Source organism: Apaloderma vittatum, unplaced genomic scaffold, assembly GCF_000703405.1.
Source record: "Apaloderma vittatum isolate BGI_N311 unplaced genomic scaffold, ASM70340v1 scaffold19423, whole genome shotgun sequence".
NCBI lineage: Eukaryota > Metazoa > Chordata > Aves > Trogoniformes > Trogonidae > Apaloderma > Apaloderma vittatum.
In genome coordinates this window covers 8,386-22,183 of record NW_009707717.1, presented here as the reverse complement: position 1 = coordinate 22,183, position 13,798 = coordinate 8,386, and the positions used below count along the sequence as shown (strand labels likewise).

The following is a 13,798-nucleotide window of genomic DNA, read 5'->3' as shown; positions in this document are numbered from 1 at the left end:
ACAGCCACAGCCCCTGGGACCCTCAGCGTGCGGGTTGTTAGCAAGTCTCGGGGGCTGCGTCTCCTTTTCTCTTGCCTGATGAAGAAATAAAGGGGCTCAGAAGCAGAAGTGGAGATGCACCTCTATTTGAGCTCTGGTTTTCTCTAGGGAAAAAATTTACATCCGAGTGTTTAAAACATGGTACGGTTATGACAGGGGCCAAGATGCTGTGCCTCTTGGCTCCTATTAAGCACTGCTGGTTTTGTCTCTTTCTCCAACTTGCAGGAAATCTGGTCTATCAAAGGCAGCTGAGAGCCGGAGGTGTTCTGTGTGAGAGGAGAGCAGCTTAACTTGCAGCACGGAGCTCTAAGGCTACCTGACCTTCCACTCGCATCTGGTTGCTCAGTGAATTAACTGTGCTGACCCTACTGTTGCAGGGCTGGCTGTGTGAGCTGCTTCGCTGGAAAGAAAACCCAAGTCCGGAAAACCGCACCCTCTGGGAGAACCTCTGCACCATTCGCCGCTTCCTGAACCTTCCGCAGCACGAGAGGGACGTCATCTACGAGGAGGAGTCCCGGCATCACCACAGCGAGCGCATGCAGCACGTTGTCCAGCTCACTCCTGAGCCCGTGCAGGTCAGAGCGCTGGCTTCCTTCTTGGGCTATCTCGGGGGGGTAACCACTGCTACATATTCTGCTTGGTGGGTTGAGAAACACCAGTTTTCGTTTGCCTGTAGTGCCCTGTGCACGCCGTAGCTCCCAGGTTCAGAGTTCACTCTGTGTGTGTTATGGCACCTGTGCGAGTGTGCGCAGGGTTGTGGTGGTGGTTGAAGAGAAGGGCTGTGGCAGTCGGAGCCACTGGTATCATCTAGGTCAGTAGTAGCGATGTTACGGAGCTCCCTTGCCGTCAGTAGTTGTCCTGTGCCTGAAACACAATTTAGCTGCCTAAGGCCGCTGACATTTAGTGGAGTTCAGATGCGTTCCTCAGCAGCAGCAAGAAGTGTGTGGTAATTAAGAAAGCAAACCAGGAGTAGGGACTTGATCACTTGCTCCTTTGCACAGAACCTGAGCTCCCCTGTTGCCCACTCTGTAATGGTAGCCAGCAGGCAAGTGCCGACGTACATTGGCTTTGGTTTGAAGGAGCCGCTTCAGGAAAAGTAGGAAGTTGGGAGGAGAAGGTTGTTCATGTAACACAGGTGTTTTGAAGGGTGTGACATGGAGAAGAGTGTTTTATATGTTCACTGAAACTGGAAAGTGCTTCGTAAATGACCATGGTGAGTATTTTGCAGGGAACAGGCCTTTGTTTCACGGCCTCCCCAGGATTGTTTTGCTCTTCTCCACAGCCTTTGTGACTAGTATGAGTTTGTGGTTTGTGCACCTTCATTGTGTCCTTGTCTTCAGTCTTAACAGAATGAGAAATAAATACACGTCGGGAAAATGATGTGAAGATACCACAAGATTCTTCATGTTTGCAGTTCCAACTTCAGTCAGAGGATAGTATCAGCCTTATGTGTGTTCCTAATAACTAGTGATACATGTCACAAACCCAGACCTGCAGATGTCCAGGAGAGGCTCAGGAGATGTTTTTCAGTCTGAAAAGCTGAGATGACGCCTTCCGCAGCTGGCCATCCTTTTGGCTTGCACTGGCGTTAGGTGCCACTCACCTGATCTGTTGTGTGACCACTCTCAGAGTCCTGCGTGCCGCGTTTCCCTCTGATAACCTCACAGCTCCTTCTCCCACCTTTGCTCTCCCCGTTGTCATTTGGTGACGGCTTGCGCTGCTTCGCTACCCTTGCTGTGAACCTTGGCACTCAGCCTCTATTCTTTGTCACCGCTCTTGTTCTGCTGCTGCCAGCGCTGCTGCCAGCTATCTAGTCACCTTTTTCCAGAGGCAAGAGGTTTTTCTGTCTTGTGGTCCTGCCACTTCTGAAACACGTTGGTCTTCCCCGGGTTTTGTGGCTGCCCCCTCCCTGGAGGTGTTCAAGGCCAGGTTGGACGCAGCCTTGAGCAACCTGATCTAGTGGGAGATGTCCCTGCCCATGACAGGGAGGTTGGACTAGATGGTCTCTAAGGTCCTTCCAGCCTAGGCCAGTCTGTGATTCTGTGATTCTGTCTCCTTTGTCTCTTCTGCTGCCGACTTCCTCGTTGCTTTCCGTTCGGTCTTTGCCTGGAAGAAAAATACATTTCCTGGAGTTTGGCTTCTCAGACCCAGGAAGCAGAGGAAGTGTTTGAAGTAATTAATGTTGCAAGTGATGTCTTCCACATCTCCAAAAGTTTGTGAGCTCTTGGAGGCAGGGAGCTAGGAAAGGGTGAAGGACTGAGCTAACACGGGAGGGCAACCAGACCTGTGTAGATTTGAACATACTAAACCACTTCTGATGCTCACAGCAAGTAGGAATATCTTCTCTAAGGGACAGTTTGAAGAAAAGGTTTCCCTGAGCTCTTGTGGGTGACCTTGATCATTAGCCTTGATCAAAGCCTTCTTCTGCACATCGCTTTTCTGCATCGCGCGGGTTGCGTTGGCTCTTGTGAGGCTCTTGTGAGGCTCTTGTGAGTGACACGTTACGCTGCGTTGGAATGTGATGCATTTGTATTTGTCAGCAAGTTACAAAGCCATGGATTAATTATTTATTACAGTCAAAATATGAAAAATGAAGAAAAATAAATGGAACCAGCTGGCAACTACGTACAGCAAAACTCTGGAGACCCTGGTCTGCAGTTGATACAGTAGGCTTGTGTTTTGGGGGTGCTGCATTTCAAAGCTATGTTTGCCCATCCAAAAACCCCAGCAGGTTTCCGAGTGGCAGCCTACCAGTGCGAGACATGGGAGGCTTGCTGTCCACCTGCTCCTTACTGTCAGAAGATACCTTGCACCAAGCAGTTTTTGTGTAGGTTTTGGTCTCTGGGACTTGAATTGTTTCAAGCAGCAAGGTTTGTTTTCTGGCTTTGCTGCGAGGGTCCCTGTTAGGTAATTAGCCATGAAGAATCAGTGACAGCAGGCAGAGATGTAAAGCTGAGGCCCTCGCACTTGCGGTCGTTGGAGATTTTGTGACACTTTACATAAGGGTAGGGTCTTGGACCCTGCTCCTGGCCGAATTCCAGGCCAAGTAATTACATTCTGCCTATCTGAAATTCCCCCTGTAGTGTCAAGTGGGAAAGCAGCTCTCATTTCCTCCTCAGAGCAGTGGCGGGTGTGGACTGTCTGCCACAGTGCCCGGCTGCGTTTTAGCGGGGGGTGGAAACATCCAAGAGCTGCAGTCACCGACCTCCTCTGCTTTGTAGGCTTTGCTAGTGAAAAATGCGCTGTAAGCCGAGCCCTTACCTGCAACCTTGGTGTGGAGGTGACAGCCCTCTGCAGAAGAGGCGAGCGGCAGATGCAGTGCTGTGACACAGCGGAGGCAGGAGGCTCTCGCCTCGGCTCTCCCTCTGCCCACCCCTTCCTTCTCTCCGTTCTGATGGATTCGGCGCGTGCACGGTAACTCGTGGCTGATGCTCCAGTCTTCTGTTCCTCCAGCCATGGAACTGGGAGAGCCTGAAAACAGGCTGGCCCGTGCTCCTGCCAGAGCTCTCTGCCACCACCATCGAGCCCTCGGGGCTGGGGACACCCCTCTGTCAGACTGAACAACTTGGAAAAAGAAAATTTTTTAAAATTTTTTCTTTTTTCAAAAGAAGATCCTGGCTGTGATCACCAGAGGCATGACCAGGCACAAGATAACGGATAAATAAGTCTCACTGTTTTCCCTGGCATGGCTACTTGGAAATGACAAAGATTTCGTGGTGGTGGGTTTCATGTAGTTGGCGTGCTGGTTGCAGGATCGGGCGTCAGGCCGAGGCCAGGTGTGGTTTCTGTCCCCGTGGGGCAGGCTGCGCGCAGTGGGACAGCTGTTGTGGTGCTGCAGGACATCAGCTGGACACAGCTCCGCTCTTGAGACCGAAGGGATTACTGTTTCTTTTGTGGGAGGTTCTTGCCCTCTGTTCGGCATTACTGGCCTGTACCTCACTGCTTAACTCTAGGATTCAGGGCTTCAAAAGAAACATTTTCATTTTTTATCTCTTCCATTAAATTTTTCCCATCAGGCATGTATATTAATCCATTTAATCAAATATTTTCCTGTTTCTGAAATGAAAAATGTCTATGGTGGAAGCTCGGCGCACGAGAAATTCCTCCCTGTGCACTTGATTTATTTGTTATTGTGCTGGGGAGTCATAAAATGTGAGCCCTGTGGAGCTGTGTGACATGGCTGTGTTCTCTGGCAGCGTCGGGCGTGACCATATGGATGTGCCGGCGTGCAGATTTTCTTCCACATGCTGGTTGCAGAGCATCCACGCTACACCTACATGTTGCTGTGCACGCGTGCTGAGCTCTCCACAGCCGCTCGCTTGGTTTTTAAGGAGACTCAGGTGTACGTGAACTTCTCCCTCCCATTCTGTGCAGCAGAATTGGGCTGCTGTAGGCTGGAGGGAAGACCCGTGAGCTCCTTGCTCGCTGGACACCGCCTCTCCTTGCATGTCAACGTGGTGTTCAGGGACGTGGTTTAGTGGTGGACCTGGCATCGCTAGCTTAACGGTTGGGCTCAATGATCTTGAAGGTCCTTTCCAAGCTACGCGATTCTGCGATTCTCTGATGCACAGAGTGCTTGACCCACAGCTCCAGGTTAGAGTTTTTGTCTCTTCTTCCACCACCATCAGGTGAGCGATCCTGGCCAGCCCTTTGGCGCGGCTCTCGCGGGTCTCTTGGGCAGGCTGCAGCAAGCAGTCCTCAGGCTTCCCGCGGAGCTGCGGGTACCCTGTCTTCCTTTCCATCCCTCACCGCATCCCGCTGTTCCCGGGCTGGTGGCTGGCGTTGGGCCTTTCTGGAGCGTTAACCCTGGGCCGCTTCCCGTTGCCAGCCAGGGATTCGGTGTTTGTTACAGGAGTGCTGGGGCACAGTAAATCTAATTTCTCTCCCTTCTCCCACTGTTCGTCTGCTGTGTCCAAGATGACCACTCCAGAGAATAACCGTCTTGCCTGGCACTTTAATGTAGTGCTAATTCAGTGTTAATTGCTGGGGCAGAGAAACCTGGCTCGGTTGGGAGAACGATGAATCAAGCTGTTATCTCTGGAGTGTTTGGGTGAATAAGCGGGTTCTCTGGAGTAATGAGCCACCACCACAGCGAAGTACTTGCAACTGAGAGAGTGAGGAAGGCTTGCCTTCCCTCTCCTGCCCAGGCTGACAGATAGATCTGCCGAAGCTGATAGGTACATACTGATTTAATAGCAGTCAGATGTTGACTTTAAAGAAACAGGAATGGTTTTCCGCAGGCTTTCGGATACACTGTTACTTCTGTCACTTTTCTAGAATGACATCCCTCCGCCCTTTTTTTCTCAGAAGCTTTGATTTAGACAAACGTGGCAATTTATAGTAGTTCAGATCATAAATCATAGAGGAACATTAGTAAATAAAAGAAGGCATGGCAGAAAGCTGTAGGAAAGCTCTTTTGTATTGTGTGTTCACTGCAAACATTGTGGTCTCTCTTTAAATATGCGGAAAACAACATACCACAGAAGTAAATGAAATACTAATTTTGTCATTTTGTGAGGGGTGGAAGGGAACAAATATTTTAGAAATGACAATGAAATACAAAACAGCAGAACATGGAGCCCTTGTAAAAATGGGTCAAGGCAAGTGGCAATGGCAATCCAAGGAATCTAATTTTGTATTCTCTTTCTAGAAGTAATAAAGAGGGGAATGAACACCACAGTAGCGCTTCCTAATGAAATATCTGATTCTAACAACGTCTTGGAGTTCATGGGTCACGCAGTTCATAGCGTGCAGATGGAAAAAAACAGGGAGACTTAAAATTGCTTTTCTTAAAAAATAATATTAATTAATAATACTTAGGCAATCACAGATGATGAGTGAAGCAAAACTGTTTTATTCCATAGGGGAACCTGGTGTGCTTAATGATCTATAGGACGATGTGCATAGTGAGTTTTTGACTTGTTTGTGTGGGTTACAGCAGGACATTGCACATACTGGAAACCTGTATGGAGTTGTTTGAGAGATTTGGACAAAAACTACTTCCCCAAACCATTCTAACTCTCTGACTTTGGTGCTCACTGGTTTATCTAGACATTTTTGTTTTGTTTTATGTGGGGATGATGTGCCCAGTGCCCTGTGATTCTTTCTTAGAGGCTGCAACTTGATAGCTTTGCTTTTTTTGATCATTTCTCTGCGCCAAAAGACAAGTCATAGATGGACACCCACTGCTTTTTGATTCCCCCACCTCCTTATTCCACGCCAGGATGTGATATCTGGCAAGACTGGCGAGACAACCTGAACTCAGCAAGCCAGGACGGGCTTGTAGAGGTACCTGTATCAGAGGTTTATTAATTCCACTCAAAACAGTGAGAGCTTTGGTTAGGGTGGGTTACAGCTGGAGTGCTTATCATATCTTTGGTTTAGAACTACGGAGGGAAATGCATGTGCAGGATAAAGCTGAAGGCAATATGTAGAGCAAACGCCACTTAGGGTGCATTTTTCTCTGTGTGTGTGTGGCTGCTTTTGGATGGGGGTGAGGGACTCTCTCTTTGAAAAAAGCAGTATGTGCAAAACTCTTGGAAGGCTCCTCGTTCCGAACTGCTCTTGCGCATTGCTCTCGTACCCGTGGCAGCCCGATGCACTGTGTCTGGGAACCAAAGCTGTGGCTGCGTGCTCTGGTTCACCATCCTTTCGGTGCGTGCCATTGTCCTGACGGGCGACAGTCGCTTCGGAGCCCTGCGTGAGACAGCAGGAGCACATTTCGGGTAGTGAGCCCCTTGCACGTGACTCTGAGGTGTCCAGTAGAGCTGCTGTGATTGATGGTTCTCACAGTTGCAGTGGAAAGCTGTGAGCTCTGACTGCTGCAGCCAGGCCTGCCTACTGCGCCTTCTCAGCTGCTGCTGGTGAGTGCGGGGATCTAACGGGGCTGAAGAGTGCTGCTGATTTTTATTAACTTTAAGCCTGCGATTCCCCTTGAAATGATAGTGGGTGAGCATACTTGCAATTAAAGCAAAACTGCTTCTGTTCTGAAATTAATTTAGGTTTAGTACTGTTCCATTTAACCCTAGAGATGGGAGACTGAGCGAAGTGGATAGTGTCATTTTTTTTCCTGAGGTGGCAAGTTTAGTCTTGCCAAAGTAGCGCTTCCTTTCTGTGTTTTTTCTGACTCCTGCTACCAGACAGTCTTCACGGGGTCTGGGATCACCTGAGGACGGGGCAGGAATGAGGTGGGACTCTGAAGCAAGGGAGCCCTGAGAGCACTGCTGGTGTTTTCCTCCACCAGCTCCTTACAACGAAGAGGACTGTGAGGGTGCTGGCAGCGCGGCGAAGGCCTAGGAGGACGCTGGAACCTGGATGTGAGGATTTAGCGCTGAGGAGGCTTGGCCGTGACCAGCAGGCTTGTGGTTTGTGCTGTTGGTGCTCCAAGAGGTCATCCTTTTAGCAAACGATGTCGCTGTAGCTCCTGGCCCCTGGCGTCTCACCCTGTTGGCTTGCGCACGCAGTTTGACCAGATTTAGCTCTCGTTTCCTGCAGTCTTGGCCCTCTCGTAAATGCTAAGCTGCCAGGGTTGTAAGGAGTCGTAGTAGGTTGAGGATGAGCAAACGTCTAGAGCGAGATTACTACAGCTCTTTAAATTCACGTAACCTTTGAAGCTTGCCGGCTGGCAGCAAGCAAATCCTGAAGGCTGAAAAGCCACTAGATGAGCCTCTGTTCCATTCATGTGTAAAAATTTTTGCAGTTAAAAATATTGCTCTTTTTTAATTTCATTTCAGCGCTCCCTAAGTATTCCCTGTCCCTCACACTTGGACATAAAGGGCAGTATCAGGCTTTAGAGATGTATAAATGTTTATAGGCTACTGGCCCACTGCAAGTTTTTGTTCTTGAGCTCCTTACAGAACTCTTAGGATAAAGTTAGAGCCCTGGATCATTGCAGCTGGCTTTTCCGTGCAGACAGGCAATAGGAAAAGTTACATGGCAATGGAAATAGGATTGTATTTTGCTGGCAGAGCACGTGGCTCTGCTTGTCTGCCAGAGATCTCTGAGCAGGAGCGAGATTCTCTTCCTCCCATGTTGCAGAGCATTCCCTGAGGAAATTGAGCAGCTTCTGGTCAGAGCTGGAAGTTGAACTGTGACAGAGCAGGCCATAGATGCTCTATCTCCTTGCCCCAAGCCAGGCTTTTTGGAGGTTTATTGGTGTGGACTTTTTTTTCCTTCTTTTTTTTTTTTTTGTCTGAATGGTTGGAAATATCTGGAGACTGTAATATGGTTTATTGTCAGGGTTAGTATGCTGTGTATGTTTTTATATGTTTGTATGAACTTTTACAGGAATTGTAGAATGAAATGGGAAATGTTTTTGTGTGTGTGCACTACTCTCACACATCGAGTATCCAGAAGTACAGTAGCACATATTTTTTCTCACAGTCATCTATGCTTGCAGCGTTTCAAAGAATATTCCAAAATATCTTGGCACAGACAAAGCGAAGCTGTTTGCAAGATCCTTAGCTGTGGAACAACAAAGGCTACATTCTCAACACACATCACACATGACTTTAATAAAAGTCTTGAACAGAATTCAGATAATGTATTTAGAAAATTGAGCTTCACCATATATGATGCTACTCACTTTGTGAGAGGAAGTAGGGGTCCCCTTGTGCCTCCTTTACAAGGTTGGTTCCTCCAGTTCTAGTCACTTCTTCCTGTTTCAGATTAGAAAGTAAAAATCTGAAATACTGGGTTTAAAATGTATTTGTTTGTAATTTGGGGTTAACTCACATCATGGGCCTAACTTCAGAGGGACTTGGTGTTCAGAAACCAAGGAACACAGACAGGCATAAGGTGTTCTAGTGGAGCCTTCCAAAGTGTGAAAGATCTAAAGTCGTTATTAACCTCTTGCCGTTACATATGGCAAAACGGATGTGGTAAATCAGAGAACGCACCCTGGGTATTACAGCCCAGCCATCTCATTAACTTTGTGTCAAAAAACATCCCTCAGTTTCCAGTTCAGACTATATGCAGTTTTATGCTCTTTGTGCCATCAATAATACAACGTAGCGTTGACATCCTCGAGTTTCCTAGTTGGTTTTTCTCAAATGTGTGGTTCGGATCTCCACACCATGCTCTAACTGGGCCGTGCCCCTTGGGCATGCTGCACTTGAATCCGAGGCAGTGGGTGAGGGGGAGCGGGACGAGCCCTTCCTCCCTGGCCCATGTCCCCTCGTGCCGTGTTGGAGGGACTGCGGTGGCAACAGCAAATCCACCCAGTTGTGGTGGAAAGAAAGCAACACACTGAAGTTTCCAGGACTCAGCAAGCCTCGTAAAAAGATGCGTCTGGACAGCACTGCACTAGTTAAGTGCCAAGTTATTATTATTATTTATTATTTATTTCCTCTTCTATTTTTCCTCGTACTGAACAAGCAGGAAATATCTTTGTTCTTTCATTTTAGAAGTCGAATAAATGTATTCCCTGCAGCATTTGAAATTTTAATAATCCATAATAAATAAAATCATATCTAATAACATAACTGCTTTCAATTGGCAACGCGATCTCCTAGATGCATTGCAATGGCAGAAACATAAATAGTTGCAGCCTCTGAAAGCCTACTTCCTATTTGCTAAATATACTTGGCTTGCTTTAAATTCCTTTGTGTGCAGTCATTAATACAATCCTCTTTGACAGCATTTAATTAAAGTGCTTTTCTCTATTAAATTCATTAAAACTTTTTTTTTTTTTTTACGTACAACTGTTTCCCAGACACTGAATGTTCAGGACCTGTAGGCCTCTCTTTAAATAACTTCTCTCTCCTTGTTGTAAATTGTTAATTAAATTTAGCTTAGACTGTTTAAAGATGGCTTGGAAAAGAAACCCAGATTTCAGGATATGGTCTCAATCATGTCTGATTTTTTTTTGACACAGTTTTTTCCGTGTAGTTATAAACTGCGTGTTATATTGTTTATGAATCTTGCTGTACTTTCAGCTGGAAGCAAGCAAAGAAATACCCTAAAAAGCTCATTTCCATCTCACTTCAGAAACTGCCGTCATTTTAGTGCCGTTCCTTAGCCTAAGAGTGCTCGCGTGGGGGAGTAAGGAGGGAGGAGCGGTTTAGTATTAATAGATTATTGACAGTTTAATGTCTTGGCACCTAGACAGCCCATAAGGTATAATAAACAGGAAGCCATCTGATGTGAGCGCAGTCAATAGCGTATTCCATCAGAACCTTTCAGTTAATTGCCGCTTGACCTCCCAGATTGCCTCTAAGTGAAACTGTCCCTGGCTCGGGTCTCGTCTGGGTTCCAGGGTTCGGTTTCAGGATGCCCTTGCTGCATTGCCGGAGCCGGCCCTGCCTGGAGCCGTGTGGAGCCCAGCCCGGGCTGCCAGCCTGGACGGGGATGTGCCGAGGGGTGCAACCAGGGGGTGTTCTCAGAGAGGCAGAGCGGCTCCCTGGAGCGTTTTGGATGGAGTTTGGCGCGTTTTCGGTGCCTGGGCAGGCACGGCGGCGTTGGCAAGAAGACCAGACCGCGCCACAGCCCAAGGTGGCTGCCCCGGCGCAGGGCTCAGCACCCCTGCCTTCGAGTGCAAACCAAGGCTCCTTTGTATTTTGCTTCGGTAATTTCTGTACTTAGCCCTTCTGATTTTTTGGGACTGTGTATCTTGATGAGATCTGGATAAGCAAGCAGGAAACCACACGGGCGGTCCCTGACCCCAACTAACGAAACCATCTGCTTGCTTGGGGAGGGAACCTCCATGGAAATCTCTTCTAGCAAGTCCACCGCCTTCGGGTTTTGCTTCCCTTCCCTCCAACTGTTGGCTTTGGGCGGGTGTGTTTTCCTTACACGAGATCAGGGAGGGCCAGCTGCGACAGCCCTGGGTTGCACAAGCGGGACTGGGTTTCCCGAGGGCAGCGAGGGAAATGCTTCTGTACCAGGGCGAGTTTCATTTATATTTCAGTCAGCCAGAAGTCATTTTTTTTTGGTCCCTAGATCTTGTAGCGCTTGTGTCTTTTAGCCACCTATCATGCATTCAGACTGTGGTTTGCTGAAAAGAGTATTATTACTTTTAATCTCTATTTTTTCCCCGGGTTTGATTCATTTCGGTGGTTCTCTTTGTCCCTCTGCGTCAACAGACTGCTTATGCCTTTTTAACAGCCCGATTAGCACCGGGGACGCATTGCTGGCTTGGGGTAATGTTATTCCTGGTGTTCCCTTGTTTAAATGAGATGGGCAGCAAGGATGCTTCATTGCTCTGCGTGGGATCCGTTAGAGCCCAGCCCAGAGCCAGAAACAGTCTGTAAATTTTTGGGGTTCACGCGTGTTGGAAAGGTGAGGGGGCAGTTGTTTTGAAATGAAGCCTCCTTGCCAGAAAGATTGAGGGAAAAGACAGGCTTGGAGTCGTTCTTTCTGGAGAGAACGGAACAAAACCATGACGAGGTGGAACAGAGCCAAGGAAGAAATCCCAAGGTAGGCGTGTGCCCCCGGGGCCATCAGCCGCCACACATTCCCTGCGCTCCCAGGCGGCTCTGGCCAGAATATACTTTCTGGTTTTATCAGACGTACTGGCCAAGCTGCTAATCAGCGTTAGATAGACCAAAGGACTCCCACATGCAATAAAAATCATAAGCTTTATTGGATTTTGAGATAGGAAAGGTTCGCATCCAGCCAAGACTGCATTACATCTCGTTCTTTCAGAGCCCCCATCAGTGCAGCCCTGTGTAAATACGATGGTGAAGGAGGTAGGTGGGTAGATGGGTGGCCGTGAGTTTCTGTTCCTTGGGTGGTACAGCCTAGAGCTGTAGAAGTGCTTGAGCTGAGTTTAAGGGGTTGCTGACATTTCTGAAATACTGAAAGAAAAAAAAAAATGTTAATGCTTTTAAAATAATTATTTTCAGTTAAAATTGGGGGAAAAAAAGGTTTACAGCAGTTTAGAGTAACATAATGCTTTAAAGGAAAATAGGAAGAAAGAGCAAAAGTCGTTATGAATAAAAGCAACCAGAATGTGCTGTTTCATGGAAAATGCCTAAACAACTGCTTGAACTCTGTCAGAAGATTCACACACCCCCTGCCACCGCAGGCAAACAGCTTGGCAAAGTCGACTTTACTTAGGCAATACTTTGATGTCACTCAGTCGACGTTTTTGACTGAAAGAAAGACTTTTAGACTGAAAAACGCTGCACAATTGTAGTCTTAATGAAGCGAGGAACGGCATCGTGCGTTTCTGGCAGAAAGCCTGGGGCCTCGCGCACACGGATCTGTGCCGGGTGGGAGCTCCCGGCCCGGAGCTCCTTTGCTTTGTCCTAGTACTGCCCTGCTGGCCAGCAACCACTGAAAATGAGCAAAATAGCTTTTTTTTGTGTTCTTTTTCCCTGACTGCATGTTTTCTGGTACCACAAATATAAACCGCAGGTGCTGTTTACTTTCCCTGAAGCCTTTTACTTCAGGTATCCAGAATCTGTGAAGTTGGTACAGGTCAGAGCAGTGAGACACGGCGAGCAGTAGCTTCCTCAGCCTTCGGGACGTGCCCACCTTTTCCAGGAAGACAAATTATTTCAGATGTAAGTCTCCAAGTCCTCCTGTCCTCAGTGCCCTAATCTGTGCGGGAGACTGCACTTTGGTCATTTCGGTTTTATTTACCCAGTTTCAAGCTAAGGGTATAATAAAACGCATTATGCCAGTTGTGTGTGTGATGCTGGGTATTTGGCTTTTACCATGGTAGTTGATTATAATGCACTTTTTAAGACTCGCTTTCTAAAAAAAGGAATATTTATACTTTTATGTGTTTGATTCACACAGTATAGTTTGCTCAAGTCCTGTTATTAAGTGCACTGGTGGTTGCGTCTAGAAAGCAAAAAACGTGCTGAGTAGTGTTTTATCAGCACAAATCTACCATTTTCACTAACCATAACGGTCGGGTTCTCCTGACTTCTAACTGCCCCCGTTGTAAAAATTAGCAGCACAGTTGGGTATCCCTGGAACCCCAAATAGCCATCTGTAAGGGCCTAAAACAGTTTGATGGGACAAATAATTACCTCCCGCCACGAGAATCCAGCGTTTAATCCAGACATACCCTTCCTGAAATAATGCAGTGCCTCCTCCTGATCTGAGGAACTGGAAAACAACATGATTATAGCGATGCCCTTTGTGCCACCATAGTTAGGGGTTTAGGGCTTGGTGTTAAGCGTGGCCCTAGGTTGGGGCTTGTCAGGGAGGATCTTGCTCACACTACCCACAACGACTCTTCTGATTTTTGAAAGAACATATGTAATGTTAACTGAACAAGAAAGTGCAGAGAATACCAGGAGTATTTTGTCTGAAGAAAAGCAAAGCAAAGAGCCTTTTGTTACTTCCTTAGTTCCTGTGGCATTCTGCCAGCTCCTCCTTAGCACTAGCAGGGTTGGGATGGGGAAACTCTGAATCGACCTGAAATTTTGGATGGACGCTCCCTCCAGCTGCAGCCAAGCTCAGGCTATGTCGGGAACTGCCAGGCAGGGCTCTGCCTGCCGCAACAGCCCGCTGAGCCTTGCTCAGGCTGCAAGAGGACACGGGCAAAAGGCAAGCCAGAGGCCCACACAGCTCGTAGTCTTGTTTTGAAGAAGGTACGCGTTCACTGGAAGGTCTCATGGCTTTCAGTGCGCACACGGATCCCCAAAGTTCTGCTTGAGGGGGTCTTCAGTTGGCGTCGCCATGCAGAAGGACAGTGCAAACCTTCACAGGGCTGTTGGATTTTCCCTTGCTGGGGGAGGCTGCCTTTCTGGGGCAGTCGCAGGCAAGAGAGGCATGCTTGACTCCTTCGGGGCCGGCGCAGTCC

The 13,798-nt window shown here is 47.9% G+C and overlaps 1 protein-coding gene across 1 annotated transcript in view; it reads left to right on the top strand.

Annotated features, from left to right (window-relative positions):
* SATB2 (SATB homeobox 2) overlaps positions 1-13,798 on the top strand; it is a 98,398-nt gene that overhangs the window by 76,583 nt on the left and 8,017 nt on the right. The window contains exon 8 of the mRNA XM_009866319.1: positions 417-614. Within this exon, the coding sequence (XP_009864621.1) occupies positions 417-614 (198 nt within the window). The remainder of the gene's footprint in view (positions 1-416; positions 615-13,798) is intronic.